Source organism: Rhopalosiphum maidis, chromosome 4 (assembly GCF_003676215.2).
Source record: "Rhopalosiphum maidis isolate BTI-1 chromosome 4, ASM367621v3, whole genome shotgun sequence".
In the NCBI taxonomy this organism is placed as follows: domain Eukaryota; kingdom Metazoa; phylum Arthropoda; class Insecta; order Hemiptera; family Aphididae; genus Rhopalosiphum; species Rhopalosiphum maidis.
Genome location: NC_040880.1, coordinates 29,877,826 through 29,901,255, shown reverse-complemented (window position 1 = coordinate 29,901,255; position 23,430 = coordinate 29,877,826). Strand labels below are relative to the sequence as shown.

The window sequence follows — 23,430 nt, the reverse complement described above, 5'->3', positions numbered from 1 at the left end:
ACAATTTATAAAAAAAATATTTAAATTAATAACATAATTTATAGCTATGAAAAAGTAAAAAGTAATGTCAACAAGTTAGTGGATACCACAAGCACATAAATATATAATACAGATACGGAAATGTGTAATATATATTATAATACTATGTCCGCGTTAAATTAAATACTGATTATTGAGACTAAAATACTAAATTGTGTATTACGATCACAGATATATAAAATTTTTATACATCTGTGATTACGATACAGTCGATACACTGATACCTTAGAATTTAGATTATAATGATCATATGGTCTAAGACTGATACGCACCGTATGACCATGACCATTTATTCGGTATTTAATCAAATATTATAAATTTACTCAAGTACTTCACACACGTTCTGGCAACACTGGGCTACAGTTATAATCACGGTTACGAGTTATAATACTCATGACAAAGTACTAAAATAGACCTATTTTGTCATAATAATACTGACTGTTGTGGCGTATCCACGATTTATTTTACGGGGATGTTTTAAAATTTAATAGATTTATGGTAAGTGGAGGGCAAGTTCATCAATAACCTCTGCCCTAAATATAGGTGTATCTCTGTAGATATTCATTTAATGCTAAGCCATTCAGCTTGTTTTCTCCAACGGTAATTCTTAAATAACTTTTAAGTCTACACAAGTGTTGAAAAGTAACGTACACTTTCAGCTGTACTGCTGTAGTGGCAAACGATCGTTGCCGATATAACCAACTGCCTGTGAATTGTGTAGGAAAAATAATAGAACTACAATTTATTATGAATGATTATTTCTGGCACTCGTGTAAAGAAAATTGCACTGTGAGTAAGTTTGGAGTTTGGTCAAATATAGCAAAATACGGCCGACGGAGGGTGTTCTAACACCCATATCACACGCCCTAAATACGCCCTTGGACTGGCTCCATATCACGGTTTAAAATATATCTTATCTTTAAGTATAATATCATAAACCGTGCTCCATACCAGTCGCGAACGCAGGACCCCCTCCGAAATATCAGGAACAAAAATAAATTACCTGTCCTACAAATGAATAGTATGATATTTATGTAGATATTTTCAAAAACCTCATCGAAATTTTTTCCTGCGTTCGCGCCAGCTCCACACACACAATAATTGCTTAGATTACAATATCCAAGTGAACCGAATTAAGATATTACTAGTATAAGTGGCTTAAAGAAAAAATTTCAAAAAATATTCATCAAAATTATGAAAATTTGCGAATTATTTTGAATTTCAAATTCTTAAATTTTTTAGTATTCATGCCTCAGATTTAAAAATTGATTACAAGGTTCATCATAAATTATTTTGACTAGAATTAAAAAAAAATTGAGCGTAATCACATAAGTAATTGTTAAGCGTTTGAATTTTAAACAGGGGTGGATGGGCAATATTTTCTTACTGGGATTTTTTTTAAAATTATAAAAAATTATAATTATTATTAAAATAATAAAAATCATCTTTGGTTAATATTTTTTTAATAATTTACTTTTAGAAGCTACTTTTTCAATTATTTGATTGGACTAATTGCAGTCAATTATGAATTATGGTCAATAACCACTTCTCGATATACATGTTCATAAAACGTTATTAAAGATCTTGTGATAGAATAAGTGTAGGTATTCCTTAAATATAATAAATACTTTGTTGAATAAAATTTATAATTATATTTGCATTTGTTATTTATAATTAGGGTAAAGGACTTTAAAAGTCACCAAATATGAACTTTAACACCCAAAATATGCATTTTAAAATTAAAAACAAAAGTATTACCTATTGTAAATTGTAATCTATTTTTTTTATTTAGTTATAAATTACAACTTACAACTTTACAATGGCCAAGTATCGACTATCCGTCATTTTTTATGCAGTAATCCAATTATAAAAGAAAAATGAATAGATAAATGGGAAATGAATATAATTTATAATCCTCAAAATAATTCACAAAATTATCATTCAACAATCATATTATAATAAAAACTTAAAAAAAAAATGCGAATTATTTAATATGATATCACTATTATTGTATCAATCATATGGCCCACGTGCAATTAACGGCTGGCGATCGCTTTCAGTGTTTTTCTCAAAACTAGAAAAAATATTAAAAATCAGGAGATTAATGAAATTGAACTGTTGAAACGTCAATATTTTCAAAAAAATGAACTCTACAAAATGGCTATCTTTAATTTTTTCGAAAAAAATAAAATAAAAAAATATATTTTTTTAAATTTTTTACCAAAACATTAAAATAAATTAAAATATGAAATATTTGTATTTCTTATCCCCGTGAATCTTATTAAAAACCAGAATTATGAAATATCTATTATTTCAGGAGATATTGCAATGGGTAAATCCTCGCGGGACACCCTAAATATTATAAACCAGAGCTCACTGGGAAAATCCGTATAATATAGTGATTTGTTTAGTGATTAATTAATAATAATATTATATTATGCTATATATTATATAACCTTTTATTTTGACTGTTTGGATTTGACTATTTTTACTAAAATTGTTACTGGGTTTCGTATACATTTTGATACTATAAATTATTGAAGAATTAAATAATATACAAGACGATTACCTATATTTTATTAACATTTTATTTTTGATAATATAATATTGATCATTTTTAACAATGTTATCTTTTTAATTTGGTCATAATTTTAGACTTTAAACGAATCAACAATAGCCAACATTTATTATGAACTTTTAATTTTAAATACAGTTCGCATCAGAATAATTTTGTAATTAGTAATAGGTATGTTTTTAAAACAATGATCGATTGGCGAATTATATGTAGGTAAGCACATTTGAAATTCTTATTTGTCAACTAGAAGAACAACAAAATCGATACAATTTAAAAATAATTTTTCTCGTGCAGAATAAGTACACTTTGCGGGAATGTAATAGATTGGATCGAGATCGAGATAAAGGCGAGTCGTTTGATGACTTCTTCGGACGGTTGTGCGTCGCAATGTTTGGTTGTCCGGCGTATCCACGGCAACACAATTAGCATGCAAGTCGTCTAATGGTCAGAACCGGCTGTGGCTACGTCTTTTCATTTATATCAACACCGCCGAATCCTCGAGAACTAAAATACAATATAATATTGTCGTCGTACAGGTCAGTTATATAATATGTAATTATTTTTAAAAGAAGACAGTAACAAGATAGTAATTTTTCTTAAACAGTAATATAGTGTTACTCGACCTTTGTTTAATTTATTTATGAATAATTTTACCGCTTCATCAAATGCCAGGTGTTCATTTTCAAATCATACGTATACAGTAAGTTTATGTACAGTTAAACTTTCAACACCAAACTTGCTTCGTTCTGTATTTTTTTCCTTTGATAAAAATCATCATCGTTCAAAGTTTAGTAAGTAGTTATTATTATATCATAGCACGAATTTCACTTCATTTCGTGATAGTAACTCTATTCTAGTTTTGGTGTCGATTTGTTTTTTTAGTTGAATGTTATTTTTGTATGCCATAAAATTTTAATATGCGTAACAATGAATTTTGAGTTGCCTATAGTGTATGTTATTAGGCTAATATGTGATAATATTTTATTTTCACAACTGTGATATTACCCAATTCAAAGATAATGACTTTTTTGTAGTACGATTGCGTTAATACTACACAGATATTTTAAACTGTTATTCGCATACCATATTTTATTTTAAAGACTATATCGAACAGTTTATGAATATTGTTACGCGACAAATGCAAATATTGTACATATTTTTTAAATTTTATGTTTTAGCTAATTGACTTGATGACCAGAGTTTGGCGTTTTTTTTTTTTTATCGAAATCTTATTTTTATTTTGTAAAGTTTTAACCTAACCCAGAGGTTACAGATACGTTTTATAAATGGTAGATAATATTTTTAGGTAATTGTATCTCATGAATTCAAATAATTATAGAGACATTTCCAATCGTGTAATATTGAATTATAAACGCACGATATATCTATTCTATTACATCAGTGTAGTGTGTAGATATCGGCTGCAGATAGGAATATCCTAGATCCTATAAACATTAATAATTAATTAAAATTATATTAATTTATAATACACGCACATACATAATTCTTATTTCATAGTACACTAAGATATATGGAGTACCTATTTTGTAAACATTAAGTATAATACGACCATCGTTGGCTTCATTTTATGTATAGGTACTTTACACGTATTTGTTTGGTCTTTATACTTATTTTAGAAACTATGTATATTATAGGTAGTATATAAATATAATGTATATAAATATTTTAGATAGGTATTTCATTTGAAGTCGGTTTGAAAATGAATCTTAGGATTTGAACAGAATTCCTTTTTCGTTTAAAAATATGATTTGTGTAAATATTATTCGAATTTTTATCATTTGTTTTCATTATTACGAGTGATTGTTTTTATTAAAAGTTCTTATTATGGTTTCGTTAGTGATTCCAAATATTTTCGATCAATTATATTTTGGTTATGGTAAATATGGTTATTATAAGATTCTAGAATATCATTAAAATGGTGTATCTTAGGAGTTAAAATTGTTAGAAGTGATTAATATTAAAATGTAATTCTTCGATAAAAGTTGTTGGTGCTTAAACGCAATTCAAATAGTATCATAAGCTTAAAGTACTTATACTTTTTATTTTTAACCCTGCAAATTAGTTCTATAAATTTTTATTCCCAAAATTTAACAGAAATTTTACGAAAACCTTATTAAAGAAAGTCAGAGACGTATCGAAAAAAAATTTTATGTATATATGTATAACGTTGATATTTTTTGATACGATAATGCTATTTCTAGAACTTGATTTTATATATAATTTGTACCAAGAATTATTAAATATTACGGTTTTAATGAATACAAAACATGTAAAAGTGTATATTTTATTATACGCATGAAAAAAAAAAATAGAAAAAGGAATACACGATTATATTAGGCATCAGTATATATATACAGTTTAATTATAAATTATAATAAAAATTTCTGGTGACTTCTGGAATTTGTAATTATGGTTTAATATTATTTTGTAGCTATTTATATAGTCCAAAATCCAAAATTTCATAAGACAATAGAGCTATTAGAATTTATATATTAGGAATGTGTGTAAAAGAAATAAAGACTGTATTATAATATTATAACGTAAAATTGAACTTCATCGATTTTTTTTTTTACTTGGGCTCTAATAAGTATGCTAATTTAATTTTGTATGCGTATTCGCAGGTAGGTACGTGTGTACAATGAGTACATAACATGCTCACATAACATCGGTCGTACATACATAACAACATTTTCGGGTCAAATCGTCAAGAACGCAATACATTTTTTTCGGACCCGGCTGTAAGGTAACTGACCACTATAATATAGTATAATACATATTTAACCACCCCTTTTCCTGTCTGTGTCAGTTGACTGACACTGTCTAGAAAATTGCGTTTAGCACGATTGTTTCAGTAGCACTGGAAGTAAAATAAAAAGCACAAGTTATAAGAAAATAACAAATGAATGGCCTTACAAATACATAGACGGAAATTTATTCATTATAGCAGCGATGTTTTATTGAACAAATGCGTATACTTAACGTGTAAACATATTATTATATTTTATATGTACTTACATAAAAAAAAAAAAAACCGAAAATCCCTTTCCCGACCTTCTCTTATGTCTAGTGTTTAAAAACAGCGCTAAGGGCTAACGACCGGTAGTCACGTGAAATAGAGTTTTCGTTTTGTTCGTTTTATTACTGAATGGACACGGGTCAAAGGCTCCGGCCATTCCGTGACCTCGTTTACCTCCATCGTCCGTTCGTATTAGACTGTCACATTTGCATTTATCGAACCGAGAGTGTTTCCACACACGCATACACACACACATACACAAACACACACCCACACTCATTAAGAAATCGCCGGTTATAAACGACCCGAGAATAATAATATAATATAATATAATAATAATAATATAACCGCAAAATCGTGGCTCGACTATAATATACACACAACACTGCACGAGTATCTATTCCGTGGGCGCGTTCAATGAATGGATGCTATAAGAACTTTGCTAAAACTCGACAGTTGTGCGTACTCGTAATATTATTCATTTCATTCAATTATATAGTAAAATATTCTGCAGGTTTAAAGATCAAGAGTTATCTGGTATCAAGCACGGGGCGATCTCTGTACCTGTATTATGGCTAGGTGTGTGTATATATATATATATATACGTATACGCGGGAGGACGTTTAAAATTAAATATGCCCACACACGGAATTACAATAACTGTATTATAATTTATTATAATAACAGTTGAAAATTGAATTTAGTATAAAAAAAAAATTATAATTCGAGTGCATACTGCAAGAATTGTACATAATATACCTACCTATTTATCTATATGATTATATGTATTATGATATCGAAACGAATGTTGCAGTGCGTGTATATAATAATTTAATATAATATAATATATAATGTGGTGTATTATTGAACACCTCGTCACGCCGATGATATTATTGTGATAAATAAATCACGTTTAACGACTCGCGTGCTGTATCGTGTTTAGGAGCGATTATGAGGCATGGCGAGTACGCTCTAGCAGCAGATGAGCGTCTGGACCACGTTGCTGGCGATGGCCGCCGTCGCGGTCGTCACAGTCACCGGTAATTACCCAACGTTCGAAGGCGCCGTCGAGTTTAGGGACAGCTTGATGGTGCCAGCCGGTGCGCCCGTTGGGTCACTTATCTATCGATTAAGGGCTTCCGACCACGACAAGGACTATCCACTGTATTTCCAAGCCACCGGTAAAATCGATATAATAAAATAATTAATTATATATACAATATAAGTAGTTAATTTTCGCGTTATAAAATATATGATATATATATTATATATTTATATAATAAATATATATCATATATTTTATATGATATATATATTTATCATATCATATTTATATATATAGGTACATTAATATTATACATACGCAATTATTATTATTTCATCCTCTGCAGATATTAAGTGTGCATATATAGCGTGAGACGTGTGTAGAGTGTTTTTAAAACTGTCTAATAAATTTGATCGATTTGTAGCATTTGTTTGGTGGAATTTTGATCAATATATTTCTTTCTTGGATATTTAATTGACAGAGCCGCGGTAACATTTTTTGATCAAATAATAAAAATTATTAAACAATATAATTTACATTTTACTTTTTTCAATCCCTATAAAGTAACCTGGGGTTAATGACGCACGGGCAAAATTAACTATTGCATATAAATAATTTAATATTTGCCCTCTGGTGAAGTTATTTAATTGTCATAATTTTGCTATCATAGCTAAATGTGATAAAACATCTTCTTCGGCAGTTGATGAAGTTTTGACGTCAACACAAGATAAAATATTAATTTCAATGAATAATTTGAGTAATATAAAAGTAGTTATAAATACTAATTAACGACATGTTAGATGTTGCTTCCATTTATTTTCGTATAATATAAGTAGTTGACTATACGTCAATACTAGTAAAATATTAAAATATTTATGTGGTAGCAACTGAATATACTACAATTTACTATTTATGCAGAAAATCATATTGGGGTAAAATGGTTTAATGAATATGGGACAAAAGTGTGCAGTATTTTTTACCTGATTAGATACCTACTTTTATAAAAATTTTATTTTTATAGCTTCAAAATGAATATTTAAACATAGCTATTATTTAAGTCGACATCGTTTTATAGTTATTTTTTTTCTTCTAATGCATATTTGATAATTAATAATTTGTTATTTTTTTTCTAATGTGCTTTTAAAGTAACGAAAAATAAAGCATTAATATCATAACCTTGAATAAGTCTATTAGAAATTACCAAATGTTTAGAAAATGTAATTTATAAAATATTTTTACTATTGATTTTAATTAATTCTTAAATCCTAATTACTACAAGTATAGTGAAATGATAAAAACTATAATTTTTAATTATAATATAATTAGCCATTAGGCAGTTGACAGATTAATGGTTTGATTGTTTTAAAATTATATTTTAGATTTTGGTAGCTATGTGATAAGAATAGAAAATCTTCCGTGTCCCCCAAACACCACGGTCGGTTGTCAGGCAGACGTATACTTGGATCGAGTGCTGATTCCAGGTCAGACATTTCAATTCAGGATAACGGTGCGGGATACTAGAGGAGACACCACTACAGTGCCAGTTAGACTGGTGGCTACCGAAGCTCGGAGTGATGTCGAAACGATATTTCCTCACATTCCTGCAATCATTATCGTGCCCGAAGTACGGATTAGTAAAACGAGTTTGTTTATCATCAATTTTCGCATTTTAAAAAAAATATTTATATGAATTTATTTTATGTTTTGCTTGTAAATCGATATTGTTAATCACTTCACATTAACAGGATGTCAAAGTCAATACTGAACTAGAATACGTGATCGTCAAGAAAAATACGGAATCGCGGAAGTCGGCCAGCATTGAATTAAGGGTAAGAATCTAAGAAATTTTAATATCTAACTTTTTGTTATTGTACAACGTTATATACTATACCTTTTATTCGTAATAAATTAATAAATTAAAATAAATACATAATTGGTTAACACTGTTAAGAGTAATTAATCATTACAAATTATATTTTTAAAGTAAATGTTTATCAAAGGGTTAAATTAATTACTTTTAAAATGCGCTTATATAATTCAATAGTTTTTTAGTCTTTTGAAAGTAATTATGTAAGTATATATTATAAAATTAAAGTGAATATATATATTTTTCTATTTACTTACTATTATACTGATAATAATAATATAACTTTCTAAAAATAATTGGCAAAGATAAACTTAAATAAATACAAATTTACATATTTTAGTAATGTTTAATTCATGTAAAATATTTGTTATATTATTTATCTATTTTACTGCGTTCATGTTTTCGGCATCATGCTTTTTGAGAGAACGTTATTTTAAGTAACTAACTGCTTATTTCATTAATAGCCATAACTATTTTATATAATTTCATGTGTGATATGTTACTGACACAAATGTCATTACCTCATTTTTTTAGAGCAGTCAACATTAGCGATTTTTGTTCATATATAACTATAGTTACAATTTATTTTATATAACGTTATTTTTTTGATAATTCTCTCTTTGTATTAGTATACTTAATAAGTATACCTAATATTTACCGACTACAGTTAAGCACAGCTTTATAATATTTTTTTATAATAAAAGCTTATTTAGCTTAAAACGTAATATACTTATTATTATAGCACATTTCTATATTAGTACAATTTATATAAAAAAAATAATGAAATACTTACGCCTTTACTATAGTCAAAGTTTTTGCCGAGAAAGAAATCTTTAAATTTTGAAAACGAGAATTTAAATACAATTATTAGTTGACAGTTTTGTTATAGAATAAGAACATAAATATTAACTATGATTTACGTTTTTTGACAATATTTATTTATTTATACGTACTTTTTTTATCGATTTTTGTAGTTGATAGTTGTGCTCGCATATCATAATTAATTTTTTATTAGTACTTATACCTAATATTTTGTTTTACATTAACATTACCATGCATTTATAATAATAAATTCTTTGATTTATCAATAATTGTATTATTATTTATCATTTTTATCATTTTCTTTACAAATAAATAAACTATTATGTAAAAAAAATAAACTTTTCTCACGCGCATTAGATAATAAATGCTCAAACATATGCTTTAGGGATCTCCGGAATTGACCATAGGTAGACTGCGTATGAACAAGGACACGACCACTGGTACGATATCAGTGTCCCGGCCGCTGGACTTCGAGACCAGGAACATGTACCGACTGCAAGTGGTCGCATTGGATATGTACGTGGAGATCGGCAAAGATTCCAGAAACGCGGCGGCGTTCGAGGTCATCGTGGTCGTGGAAGACGTGCAAGACACGCCGCCGATATTCACCCGACTTGAAACAATAGTGCATCTGCATAACAACATGTCCATTGTGAGGCCACCACCAATCGTTTATGCGCACACGCACATAATATATTGTATATTATCCGTAACGAATAATAACGATAATAATAATAATAATAATAATAATAATGGTATCGAGAAGAAATCGAATTCGATTTCGATATTATGCACTAGCACTATATATACGCGACACGCGTGTACATTTTATACTCATATCTATTAACACATTTATGCACCAAGAGAATGTCCAAGTGGACATACTATGGAGAAACGATTGGATATAATAACATTAAGTATCTAGAGCAGGCGCGTAATAAATTAATCATCGAAATCTTCTTTGGACTAATAAATATTAGTTAATTTATAAGAGGATCCCACACACGAATTTGTTGAGGTTTCTGTCTGTTATTGTTGAAGGTGTGTTTTCGTATTAGTGTTATGGTTATAAATATTTAAAATTCAAAAAATTCTCACATTTCGCTTCAAAATTAAAATAATGAAAAGATACGTAATATATCAAAACGCAAACAATTCTGTTACCTCTAATTTTTACGTTTGATAATATAAATATTTAATTTACTTTGTTCACTATAACGTGTATAACATTAAAACTAAAAAAAAAACATGATCTATAAATTTACTACGCCACGTGCGAAGACTATATTTGTACCTATGTGTGGCGCTCTCATAATGAGTACCTACTTAAATCTACTCCAAACCAGTACTGGTATTAGTTTCATATGAAAATAATGAAAAATAACGACTACACATTGGAACTTTATAGTACCTTTAATACAACTTATAAAAATCGATTTATTTTATGAAACTTTTAACGGATGTACAGTAACAGTACAGTACAGTAATACAAAATTAAATCTTTGCAGCTATTAATTATTCTGATGGTTTTCATTTTATCAATTAGGTATTTCTCAAGTAAAGTTGTTTATTTCGCGTTTCTTAAAATCTCACCGGTTATACTCATTTACGTTAATATAAAATTAAGCGACAATACCATTTTAACAAATACATATATCATATAGGAATAAAATAAAAACGTTTTTATTGAAATATAGGTGCTATTCTATGTCATTTGTTATCAGTAACATTTATTTAATCGAGGTAGGACGTAAGAACAAAACCAGTGTAAAAAAGCAAAGTAAGAATAGCGCGTAATGATAAAGTTGGTCAATATACAATGGATGAAGAATGACTAGGAATCACAAAAATGACTAGCGTGTTTGAGAATATAAGAGGTGAATGCAAACGTGTCAAAGACATCAGAGTATAAAACAATTAATTTTTATAATTGAGTTGTGAAAGTAATTTTTGTTTATTGTTAAGCGTTATAAAATGAACGAGGACAATGAAGTCGGGCTTTGTATAAATTTAAAAATTATTTTTAATGCTGTTTAAGTTAGTAAATCTATGAACTTGTCTTTAATTTTTATGCCATTGCTTTTTGACGTATACAATATTATTAATTTAAAAACTCAAATTCATAATTATATATTTAAATTATTAAGCTTTTTAATTGTGTAACTACACTTTTTGGAAATTTGGTATTTTAGTCTGAAGAAATGATATAAAAATGTACGAATCTAACATAAACAAAGGTCCTTCTATAGTTTCAGTACTAAAGCCATCACTGATCGAATTAAATATGAACTATACGTCTATATTTCATTTTATTTTATGATTTAACAGGGAGACATTGTGACCAAAGTAGAGGCAATTGACGGCGATAGGGGTCGACCTCGACGAATTAAATACGGTTTGGTCTCGGAAAATAGGCCTTTCACTGTGTTGTTCGAAATAGGTCTATTCTCAGGTTAGTAGCCATTCGTCGGGAACTCTTGTGGTATAAAATTATATTTTATTTTGTCGTAGGTGAGGTAAAATTGAAGAGATCTATGTCAGAGCTGACTAAAATAACCGGTGGGAAACAACCAGCCATATTGACCGTGATAGCCGACGAAGAAGTGACCGGGACTGGAGAGCCTGCGGCCATGTCCACCCTGGCCGACTTAGTGCTGATAATCGACGACGTGTCCAATCGTCCGCCGTACTTCCACAACTCAAAGTATGCATATCGCATATGCATGGTGTTAGATTGTGTTTGTCCACGTAAAAAACTGTACTCCTACTGAATATTCTCATTTGGTAGTCGCGTGTATAAAATAAAACATACCTTATTATTAGTTATTATATTTTGAATATGGTAGAATTTAGTAATTTAATAGTTTTAAAAACATAGATTAGGTATAACTTATCTAATATTTTTATAATACAATTTTAATATTTTTGTATTTTGAATCCGGTTGTACCAAAAACATTATACATTTCAATTTTTGATAATTATGGATATCTAATAAAATACAAATGTTCCAAAATCATAATTTATAAAAAAAAAAGTCATTTTTGTGGACAATCACGGTGATAATTGAACATGTATAAAAAAAACATCGAAATACAAGATATAATATCGATAAAATCACACACCCTGAAGTCCTGCAATTTCAGGCACATTACGTGTACTTATTACTTAAAATAGATTAATATAAAAATTAATAATATATAAACAATATGTGCATACATAGTTACGCTTGCCGTTTGAACGAGAATAGCGGTCAAGGGACGACGTTGGTGTTCACCGACGGTTACGTATTGCAAGTGCACGACGACAGTACGGTATGTTTAGCTCTAATATTATATACGTATTTACAAGCGCGGGATATTTAGTGTTGAGCAAAGCAAGGGCGATACCAAGACAATGCATCTTGTAGACAGTACAGAGCGTTACAAAAGTCTTCATTCGATTACAAATTAACTCGGCAATCGTTAGCCACAGGTAAATTACCCGTGTACTAATCGAAAGATAACTTAAAACAAAACTTGGTTATCTAATCTCTTCATTAGTATATGGGTCGTTTATTAGTGGCTATATTTTGCTCATCACTAGCAAGCGCCCGTGGATCGAGTACTCGAGTGTTTTTATTATATTGATTTTTATCTCTATTACATATTCTTTTATATGTATGTAAATATAGAGCAAGGATTCTGTGTACGCACTGACTTTGGAAAACAATAACGGAACTTTTGAAGTGACGCCTGCCGTGATTGACAGACGTGGCCGGTTCACTATTATGGTGCGCAACAATCATCTGTTGGACTTCGAGAGTACTCGGTCGGTCCGTTTCGAGGTTAAGTATAGTCGTGTTTAGCATACACTATGCCAAGAGTACAACAAAACTTATAATTTTGAGTTAATTTATTCAGCGTTGAAAAATATCTAATTTAAAATTTACGTATAAAACATACACTCTGCAGTAACATGGTGAAGTGTTTATATATTATTTCGGCAAACTATTTTTAGGAAAACTTAAATGACCCATGCCTTAATCACAAATTCCATGCGTATCCAATTTTTGGATTTATTTAATATATTTATTAGCTATAATGTGAATTCCAAGATTTCTATTTATTTTTCCATAGCACTATATTATAACATTTCTTTGATTAAAACGAGTTTAATATTAATTAAAGGTTAATTTATAAATCCGTATTCGTCGGGAAGATCTATATATTATACTGACGCAGTGACGTAATTTCGTAGATCTGTATTCGCTGCTGATTCCACGTAAGTATAGTACGTAACGATAGTACCGCACATTGAAACTGCAGTTTCTATAAATAAATTCAACGTTAGGATATCATCGAATATTTTTGTTCTAACAATAGGATCGTCATATTTTTTCCGATAAATTAATCGTGAGATATTCGACTAATTGACGAAAACGATCGGTAGTTGAGAACTCTAGAGCTACGTCCAATACAAACTTTAATATATATTCCGATGAAATCCAAATTCTAAATAGTTCATCACGAAAACTTGTATCATTACAATAACGATCGTCCTTGTGTTTTCGATGGGCTAATAGGTGTTGGCGACAGAATTGTCGTCGTTACATGGCGGTGGCGATGACACGAACCGCACTCGGACTTCAGCCAGGGCGGCTGTGGTTGTGTACTTGGACGACGTTAACGACAACGCCCCACGATTCACGAGTGCCTCATACGACGTCCAACTGCCTGAGAATGCCACGGCTGGTGTCCGCGTGACTACCGTCGAGGCCGTGGATCCGGACACCGGACTGTTCGGTAATGTTCGGTACACGGCCGTGTTGGGCTTCAAGAATTCGTCGTTGGTGCTCGACCCGATTACTGGCGTTATCTTGGTATCCAACGACAATCACGGGTTCGACCGAGAAGAATCCGCGGGTAAGCAATAAGAATGCGAGTAGTGTAGATACCAGTTATTGTTTAAACGTGCGCAATGGTGTATAATGCATCAATGCAATAATAAACGATATATCTATTTATATGAAAATCCGTAATGAACTTAAAAATGTAAAACATAGCAAAAACTGTATTGCGCGGAATAGAACCGAGAAGGCTACAGTAATAACTATATGAAACAAAATTTTCACTACTACGTAAAAAAGAGAACTTTGGCTATGAAATATAGTTTTTATTTTTCAGATATCGTAACTAAAAAAAAAGTTATTTAAGTTAAAAAATAATGGATTATAAAATAATAAGACATTTTTTCGTATAGTGATATTAAAAAAATAAAAACGATATTTCACAGATAATATTCTTAACTATATTATATACCAATTTGGAGTCTTCAACAACTATCACTACAGCCGGATTGATTCTATCCCGCGCAAAACAGTTTTTGTTATGTTATATATGTGTAAGATGGAAACAACACATAAGGGTGTAGTGTCCTCGTAGCAGTACATTATATTTAAGTATTTACAATATAATATAATAATATAAAAAAGGAATACAGCATACATATTCAAATACTTTGCGAGTACATATAACTACTACATAATTAATAACATTTAAAAACTTTTATTTAATATTGTAACTAAGAATAAAAAGAACATTTCAAAGTGCTTTTGAAATACTACTTAAGTTAATAATCTTGAAATTTATAACTTTGATCCCATAATAAGCACTAACAAGTCAACAATATACAATTGACTACTAGAAACTTCTTTTGAAGTCGAAACATAAGGTATTTTTCTATCATCATAAAAAAGTGTTTTCAAACGGTGCGTTTTACACGTGCGACACTTAATAAACACATCATTATAAATTTGTGAACCAATACAGTCATCGCTTTGCTCAGAATCTAAAAAACACACCATCATGAAAACAAATACAGTCCAATTAATACGTATTTCTCGCTTCAAAATCTTTAAATGGACTGAAATGTTTATTTATAATAATTGTATTTGCCGTTTCTTGTTTGCGTGTTATGGACTGAGAACGAGAAAACTATTTTACAAAACGTCCTGCTTTAAAACCCATTAATTATATTATATATGCGTTAAATACAGCGTTTGTTGTTCGGAATAATGGCATAAGATTTTTATGCAGATAACGTGAATTGTCTTACAGCAGCCGAAGGTCTGTAAATTAGTTTTTCGCAATGAAATCAAAATAATAGTAGTATATAGATTATATAGACAGATACGTCATACGTTATGGGTATATATCATATATTTAAATGTACTTAAATAACGTCACTATAGCACACCAATAAATTATAAAATTTTACTACACATATAATATATTATGTATTGTATAGTTAGGTATCAATGTAGTGGTGTTTTAAATTTTTATGGACAAAAGCTGAAAAGCGTATTAATATTATTAGTATTATACTATTATTATAATAATAGACAATGGTGTTTAACTTGTATTTTTAACGTTTTTTATAAAGAGTAGATTTTACATTGTTTTCATAATATTTATCTTTCATCCGTAGATTTGAATTTATTAGTTTTAACTTATAAAATTGGAAAATAATATTTAAATCAGATTATTCTAAGTTCAAAATAACTAGTTAAAAAGCTCATATTTTTTATAATAGATACACCGTTATCGTATTGTTAAACAATAAACTATCATAGTCTTAGTGCTCTACAAATAGTTGAATGACTGCAGCGTACATACCGAAAAACCAACTCTTTGATTGTAGAGTACAGATTAACTGTGGAAGCTCGTGACATGGATGGAAGTGGTTTGGCAACAACCGTGCCACTCAACATACACGTATTGGACATAAACGACGAAACGCCAGTTTTCCAGGACACACCGATCCAGTTTGTCTTGACACAAGATATGCGTAACTTCACGGAACGAGCTTTCATCAAGGTCAACGGTTTTTCATATTTCTAATGACTATCCATATATATATATATATAATATACGAATAATACAATATAATGTATTCAAATATATACATTTATAAATTATAATATTAAATTGTACATTATATTTAGTTATGATTATAGCACTGTAAAAAAACCATCAGTGATAAAAATTAATAACTACCTATACCATCAATACCTAAAGCTAGTTTTGGAATTAAAAACTCGAAAAATTGTTTTACGTATAACATAGTTTTAATTGCTCTATATTATCTTATTTCGTATTATATAAACTAAATAACACATTATACGACACGTCTCGTAATATTATTTTAATTATAATACCTATTTGATCTTCTCTTGTTCTTAGGCTATAGACAAAGACGCAGAAGCCCCGAACAACGTAGTGCGTTACGAGATAATAAACGGCAACTACAACAATCGCTTCACCCTGAATCCAGAAACCGGTAAGGCTCATAGATATATTATTCATAATATAGTATATACACATGCACGACTCGCACAAACAGGCGCGCGCGCAGACGTTATATTTTTTTTCGATGAAATATTATCTTATTATTATTATTGTTATTATATTCTGTGTATGTGTACTATACTCACAATTTACGACTCTTTTGTATCCGAGCGGCGTACATTGTCGTGTCGTGCTGGTATGTTAGTCTGTAATATAATAGTGGTCACCTAAAACTCCCAAACTACAATTTTATCCTCTCTCCGGCAATTAATCAAGCACGATATTTCTTTTACAACTCACTCAAAAACGTTTCAGGAGAATTGTTCTTATCCAACGATGTGTACGATTCAAGCCGGACTAGAAGGGACTCGACAAACAGCGCATTCGTTGTACTCACAGTCAGGGCTTACGATTTAGGTGAGATTATAGTGTTTCGGATCTAACTGCAGGTTTTTCGCGCCAGAATTTATTCCATTCCTATTATTTGTAATGAATTATGCTCTGTACTACAGGCGTCCCCCATCGGTGGTCTACGACACAAGTAAGAATTTATCCACCGTCGTCCGGTGCCAGACAAATGACGTTTCTTATCCCTGCTTCGATGGATGTAGCAGCCGTACACAATTTGTTAGAACGCCTGACGGGCGGTAAAGTGACCATTAATTCTATAAAGCCCAACTATGAACACGTCCAACGACCTGCTGCCAATGCAGAAAAGTATATAATACATAATATATATACGTATATAGGCGTCTCACAGTAGTATTTCTGTTTTTAATCTAACAATCGATCTAACGAGGTTATATCATTATAATTGTGTTTAGAAATATTGTGACCGCCACTGTTGCGTACAATACGAATACCGTAATCGACGTCGATGAATTCCGAAAACACGTAGCCCAGTGCAGTAATGAAGTCCAAATGGCCCAAGTAATTTAATTATTATTAAAATAATAAGTCCATAGAGTATGCGCAATTATATTGTAGTAAAATGGGTTTCTGCAGTGTTCTGTGTTTAAAAATTTAAATAAACTATATCGATTAAAAAAATAAGTTCAACACTTTCTAATTAAAAATCAAATAAAAAAAAATGTCCAGTCTCAAGACCCATAATTGAGTAACATTAACTACTTTTTAGTAGTCCATGATCCATGTATACTGTATAGTTTGTGTTTTTTTTTATAATTAATTTCACTATAAATACATTTTGTAGTCTACGTTTATATTATATGTATAAATTATAGGTACACATTTAAAGTAATCTATTAACATTTTAAAAATTTTCGTTTGAAACTTATTTAATAAATATTCATTTATGACAAATGACCCATTTGAACAGTATATAATATATGTGTATTCAGCGTACATTTTTGAATTTCGTTTTATAAAAATTAAATATACTTTTCGTAGTCTTTTTTTTTTTTGTGGTATAGTAGTCTGCTGTTGTGCCTGTAGTATAATGTAGTGACGTGAACTGTGCTCGTTACGAATTATTAAATTATATTATAAAAAATGTATAAAATTAGTAAGTGAAATTTTATGGGAAAACTAATTTTACAAAAAGATCTTAACAGCATACACTAATAATTAAAATTGACTAATGTATAAGATTAAAAATAGACAATAATTGATTATTATTTAAAAAAAAATATACATAAATTATATATTCATAGGTTTTTTGTTGGGTGGGCTTCTGTTTCATTAATTGGACTGAAGAACGAGATATTTGTCATGCCTGCTCAAGTATTTTATACCTAATACTTCTATTACAGTTGATTATACAAATAAATTACTAATTTAGTGCGCTTAAAATGCGCTATAAAGTGTGTAAATATTATTTTACTATCATCTCAGCCATTAAACTAACTGTTCTAGATGCCTATCACAAATAACACAATTATATCGTTACCAAATATTTTATTAATTAAGTAACTAAAACTATAAAATGTCTACTTTTAGGTAGATTACCACAACCATAAAAATCTGTCTTTCTGGTTGAATTTATTATTAATGCTAGCCATTTTGTTGGCGGTATTATCACTGTTATTTTGCTGTTGTTATCAACAATATCTACGATTTCTTTACAAGTGAGTATTAGTCATAAGCTATTTTCAATGGTTAGTTATTAAAAAAGTAGTAAATAGTATATAATATAATATATATAATGTAATAGATACTATTTTATTTAAGTATATAAAATGTTAAAAAGAAGTAATACTGAATTATAAAACAATTAAATGTTGTAAAACTATAGTCTTTTATGGAATCGAGAAATAAACATAAAGTTGTTAATCATTAAATATATTATAAATTATTTACATAATAAAATTTAAAATTGGATAAATATGATTAATATAATTAAATACAAAAAAAAAATAATTACATAAATTATAATTTATTAAATTTTATTTTAGGTATAATAATACTTTAAACATTATTATACATAATTAATATGGCAATTATAATATTAATTAAGTTACAAAAACGAATATTTTAAATTTAATATTATTATAATTTTTATATTATAAAAAAGCAAAATTGTAAATTGACTATTATGTTTATGTAGCTAGATATATAGTACAATAAAATACTATAATAAGTACAATAAGTACATAACATATGTATACAGACCATGAACGTAACGAGCGGAATATTTTTATTGGTCGATTATTTACAATGTATATTCTTGAAATTATTTATTTTTATTTATTTTTATATTTCCTACACATTTTGCCATCAAGTATTTCATACTGCTGCAGTATATAATAAATTGACAGTAAAAACGAATTACACATGCAATTATGAAGTTTCTCAGGTGTTCATTTTAAAACCAAGCTTCCAAATGAAACAAATCGATAGTGATTATCGTTGAATAATGGTTGTTATAAATCATATTTGATGTTTTTGAGTTTATCACGACTAATAACGAATGACATAACTACATAAGGTTATAACAACGCCTATAGGTAATGCACTATAAGTACTAAGTTATGATCATTATTCACGTACACTTATAGCTCGTTTGAACGTGACGAAAATATGGTAACGTTATGTTTGCTGAAATATTTTCGTTTTATTTTACATTTGTATATTTAAGTATATAATTATTATATAATTTTTCAGTAAACTTCACCACGACGACCACATGAAAAACAAAGGTATTCAAGCGTCTTCTCCAAATTCTAGTGAACCGGCAGAAAACGACCCTCGACATAAAGTATATATTTTGAGTGAAAAACCGGTAACTCCAATTCGAATAGCGAAAAGAACGAGGACTATGGTGATACCGAATATGGTTAAGAAAAAAGCGAGCGCAGAGTCATTGCTCATAGAGGACGTCGAAGGTAATGAATATAGGATCATAGACAAACGAAAGTCTTGGTCCGACGAAACAACCGACACTAGACAAGAAATGTTTTTCAAACAAGGCAACGCGGAAATTTTACGTATAATGTCTAATGATTCGTTGGAAGTAATGGACTCGGCGTCCAACGTGGGCGGATTTAATGTATTTGACGAATTGGCCGGTAAAAAAGTAATTATGAACAAGTTTTTAAACAGTCAGCCGGACGAAATCGTGGTTAAAGATCAATACAATAGTAGCGTCAAAGGAAATGTAGAGAAAACGCAACTCGAAGAAATAAAAAAAGAAGACATTGAAGAAGAACAAAAGAAAATGACCGCATTTCAAAGAGACGTGTTATTAACCAAGTGAGGACAATAATTTGTTTTGCATAGTAACATTATCGTAACAATAGTGTTGGTTTTAGCGGGGGTGCAGTAGTAAATCACAATGCACCGGGGCCTCAAGATCGAGATTGTGTTTGGGAGGTCTCACTCTCAGGTTAATTTCTTGAATTTTCTATTTAGAAAAGGAAGTACATAATCAATAATATTAAATAGTGTTCAAGAAAAAAATTATCTAAAAAAATTATTCGCACCCGTTTATTCTAGACAGTCACAATAGTTATGACTTGTACGGCTTCTGTGGTCTTATTCATATACTATTATTGTGGTTCGATTTAATGTAGCACATGTGCGATGTCGAGGTTCCTAGTTGAAATGTCTGTCAATCTGCCATCCCTTTTAACAAACAATGAAATATATATAATTAATGCATTAAACCTTGCACTGCGTTTACTCTATAGAGTGTCGAAATGCTCACAGTGACATACTTTTCGCAGGTTTTTGGCGGAAGAACAGCAAAAGTTGATGACGAAACTGGAGACGAGGAGTTTGCCGGGAGCCAATATGGCCACGCAGACGGAGATGCACGCCGGAACGCAGACGACTAGGTCGTGTTTGCGAGTCAACGGCGGCGACAGGCGGAGTCGGAGTTACGACGACCGGGAGTGTTCTAGGTCTGCGCACTGCCCGCGCCGGTCGTCCAGCATGCCTCGTAGACAGTTGTTCAACAGCCCGATCATGGAGGAGACGGGCAGCGGTTCGGGCGCCAGCAGCGGCTTGCGGTCGTCGTTGGCGGGACGCGGAACCACGGGCCCGGGATCGGTAGCGGGTGGATCGGGATCGGTAGCTGGGGGATTGGGATCTGTACCGGGCGGATCAGGCGTAGGAGCGAGAACGGGACCGGCACGGCGGCGGCTGTTCGCCACGTCTTCGGCGTCGTCGTTGTCGGCGGACGTGGTGGACGCGGAAAAGCGCAAGTCTCGGTCCTACTCTAGTATTAGGGAGCTCGACCTGGACAGGCAGTTGCAGTACATGACGCCATCGCTTAGGTCCCGGGCGCTGGCCCGAAGGCGGTTATCCACGTCGTTGCCGCCGCACGGCTACAGGGCACCGTGCAGGTCTGTGCAAATGTTGGAAAAGAAGAGCGTGTTCACCATAGCGTACGGCGACGTGGCCACGCAAAAGATCAACTGCAGCGCCGACTCGTCCTCCAATAATTGGGAATGATGTTGGCTTTCTCCCCCGCCGACCACCGTACCTATATGAGCTATAGATGTGTGTCATTGTGATGACACAAAAATATTATTGAATCGCGACCGAAAATCAGTATATTATTATAATTGTTATTATTATATTCGTACACAATATAAACGTATATATATATATATATTTATGTATTACTTATTTAATTATTTTAGCAGAATTTTATTTTATTTTGTTATATCTATACTTATATATTTTGACGTTTACTTATTTTTGTTTAAATATATTATACAAAACTATTTCAATTGAAAACGTCTATTATTCTCTTTTAATCTTTATCACGCCACATGACATTTTGGACATTGTTTAGGAAAAAAGTCTATTACTCACTGCAATATTATAGTTTGGATAAACTATTATTAGTGATACAATATTATAGATTTAATACCGATAATGAACACATAATATTAAGAACAAGTATAACATATAATATTATATGGTATTGGACATTATGGCATATACGTACAAGTACAATTTGTTTATTAAGTATATATTAAGGAATAGGTTTAGCTGGGTATAACTCGGGCACTTCGCACATTTTATGCTTACTAATAAAATATAAGATATTTTAAGTATAAAATTGTAATCCATTTGTCTGAAGAAAAATTATATTAAAAATATAATCTTGATTATTATAATTAATGTGAGATAAAGTTACAAACATTTTTATAAAAAAAACATTTAAGAATAAAAACACGATTTACCATTTTCTTTGATAGGTCAATGGATTTTATGGCTATGGTTTGGCTTTAGCGTACCAATACATATAATATATCATATAATACAAAATATTAATATATATGCGCTTGATTAAATGGAATAGCATATGTGTGTATCTACATTTATTTTTTTCACACATAATTTATCGTCCCAGTATTCACCCAAATAAACTTAAAGCTTGAAGAGGTCATCGTTAGAGAACGCGATGGCCATTGGTCACATATATCAATATGTATTTTTTCCGTCTCCGTCTCCGTCTTACAAACGCGTACATGTATTGTATAACATGGCAAATATGCGTTCAGCGGAATCTATTTTATGTTGTTAGTTTTAATATTGCCTACAGTAAATTACTAAATTGACACGTCGTCAAATTTAAAAGTAAAAATAAAATATTATAATATCTATATTTTAATTTCTCTCTTCAGGTTTCTGATATTTTCACTTTAAAGCAAGTACTAATACACGCAAAATAATATTCTACAAACTTATAACTCAGAGCTTACGTCCTCCATAAACGATTGCTGCCAATAAACTATGGATCAAAATAGTAGATACCCTAGATCCTAATTCTTAATACCATCAAAAGCACATATTGTATGTTTAATCAGTTGATTTTCTAACGTACAACCGTACAAGTTGTTTTTAAATGGGCTATAAATTATGCCGCACACCTATGTAGATTATTGTAGGTTATAGGAATAAATGTATAATGTACATAAAATATAATGTTTACGACATAATTAAATAGAATTACAGGATATTTGGTCGTATAATACAATGTTTAATATCCACTAACACGACGGATTTGAGTTGTATAAATGGGTAGGACTTCGCTGCTGTTCGGATTTCAAGAGAGAGAAAATATGAATACGACCATAGCAGTGAATTTGATGTACTAAAAAACTGATAAATATATATTTAAAATTAGTAAAATATGCCATAAAAACGACTATATATGTTAAAACATGAATTTTATAAGTAGTAAATTATAAATATCATGGATTTAGAACTTAAAGGTTACAGATTATTTTTTTTAAGTCCTCTAT

General features: G+C 30.4%; 1 protein-coding gene across 7 annotated transcripts; it reads left to right on the top strand.

The window, feature by feature from the left end:
• Positions 1 to 3,102: 3,102 nt before the first annotated feature.
• On the top strand, positions 3,103 to 21,800 carry LOC113559388 (cadherin-86C). 7 transcript variants are annotated; one of them, XM_026965167.1, is made up of 20 exons: positions 3,113 to 3,150; positions 3,219 to 3,314; positions 5,257 to 5,378; positions 6,595 to 6,832; positions 8,076 to 8,320; positions 8,442 to 8,525; positions 9,771 to 10,037; positions 11,714 to 11,837; positions 11,897 to 12,089; positions 12,607 to 12,697; positions 13,057 to 13,209; positions 13,948 to 14,287; positions 16,065 to 16,240; positions 16,607 to 16,703; positions 17,027 to 17,128; positions 17,224 to 17,428; positions 17,536 to 17,641; positions 18,671 to 18,798; positions 19,835 to 20,422; positions 20,896 to 21,800. In XM_026965167.1, the coding sequence occupies exons 4-20, from the start codon at positions 6,634 to 6,636 to the stop codon at positions 21,623 to 21,625; spliced, it is 3,828 nt and encodes a 1,275-aa protein (XP_026820968.1). In that variant the 5' UTR covers positions 3,113 to 3,150; positions 3,219 to 3,314; positions 5,257 to 5,378; positions 6,595 to 6,633; the 3' UTR covers positions 21,626 to 21,800. The 7 variants fall into 7 exon arrangements, with proteins under 7 accessions (XP_026820964.1, XP_026820981.1, XP_026820968.1 ...); XM_026965163.1 differs by lacking the exon at positions 3,219 to 3,314 and having other exon boundaries at positions 3,103 to 3,150; XM_026965180.1 differs by lacking the exon at positions 5,257 to 5,378 and having other exon boundaries at positions 3,110 to 3,150; positions 3,287 to 3,314.
• The last annotated feature ends 1,630 nt before the right edge of the window (positions 21,801 to 23,430 follow it).

Excerpts from the sequence above, each read along its gene's own strand:
- LOC113559388 (XM_026965163.1), top strand. The coding sequence starts at position 6,634 with ATGAGCGTCTGGACCACGTTGCTGGCGATGGCCGCCGTCGCGGTCGTC. Across the intron at positions 6,833-8,075 it reads ACTGTATTTCCAAGCCACCG|ATTTTGGTAGCTATGTGATA; the intron begins GTAAAATCGATA and ends ATTATATTTTAG. Across the intron at positions 16,241-16,606 it reads CGGAACGAGCTTTCATCAAG|GCTATAGACAAAGACGCAGA; the intron begins GTCAACGGTTTT and ends TCTTGTTCTTAG.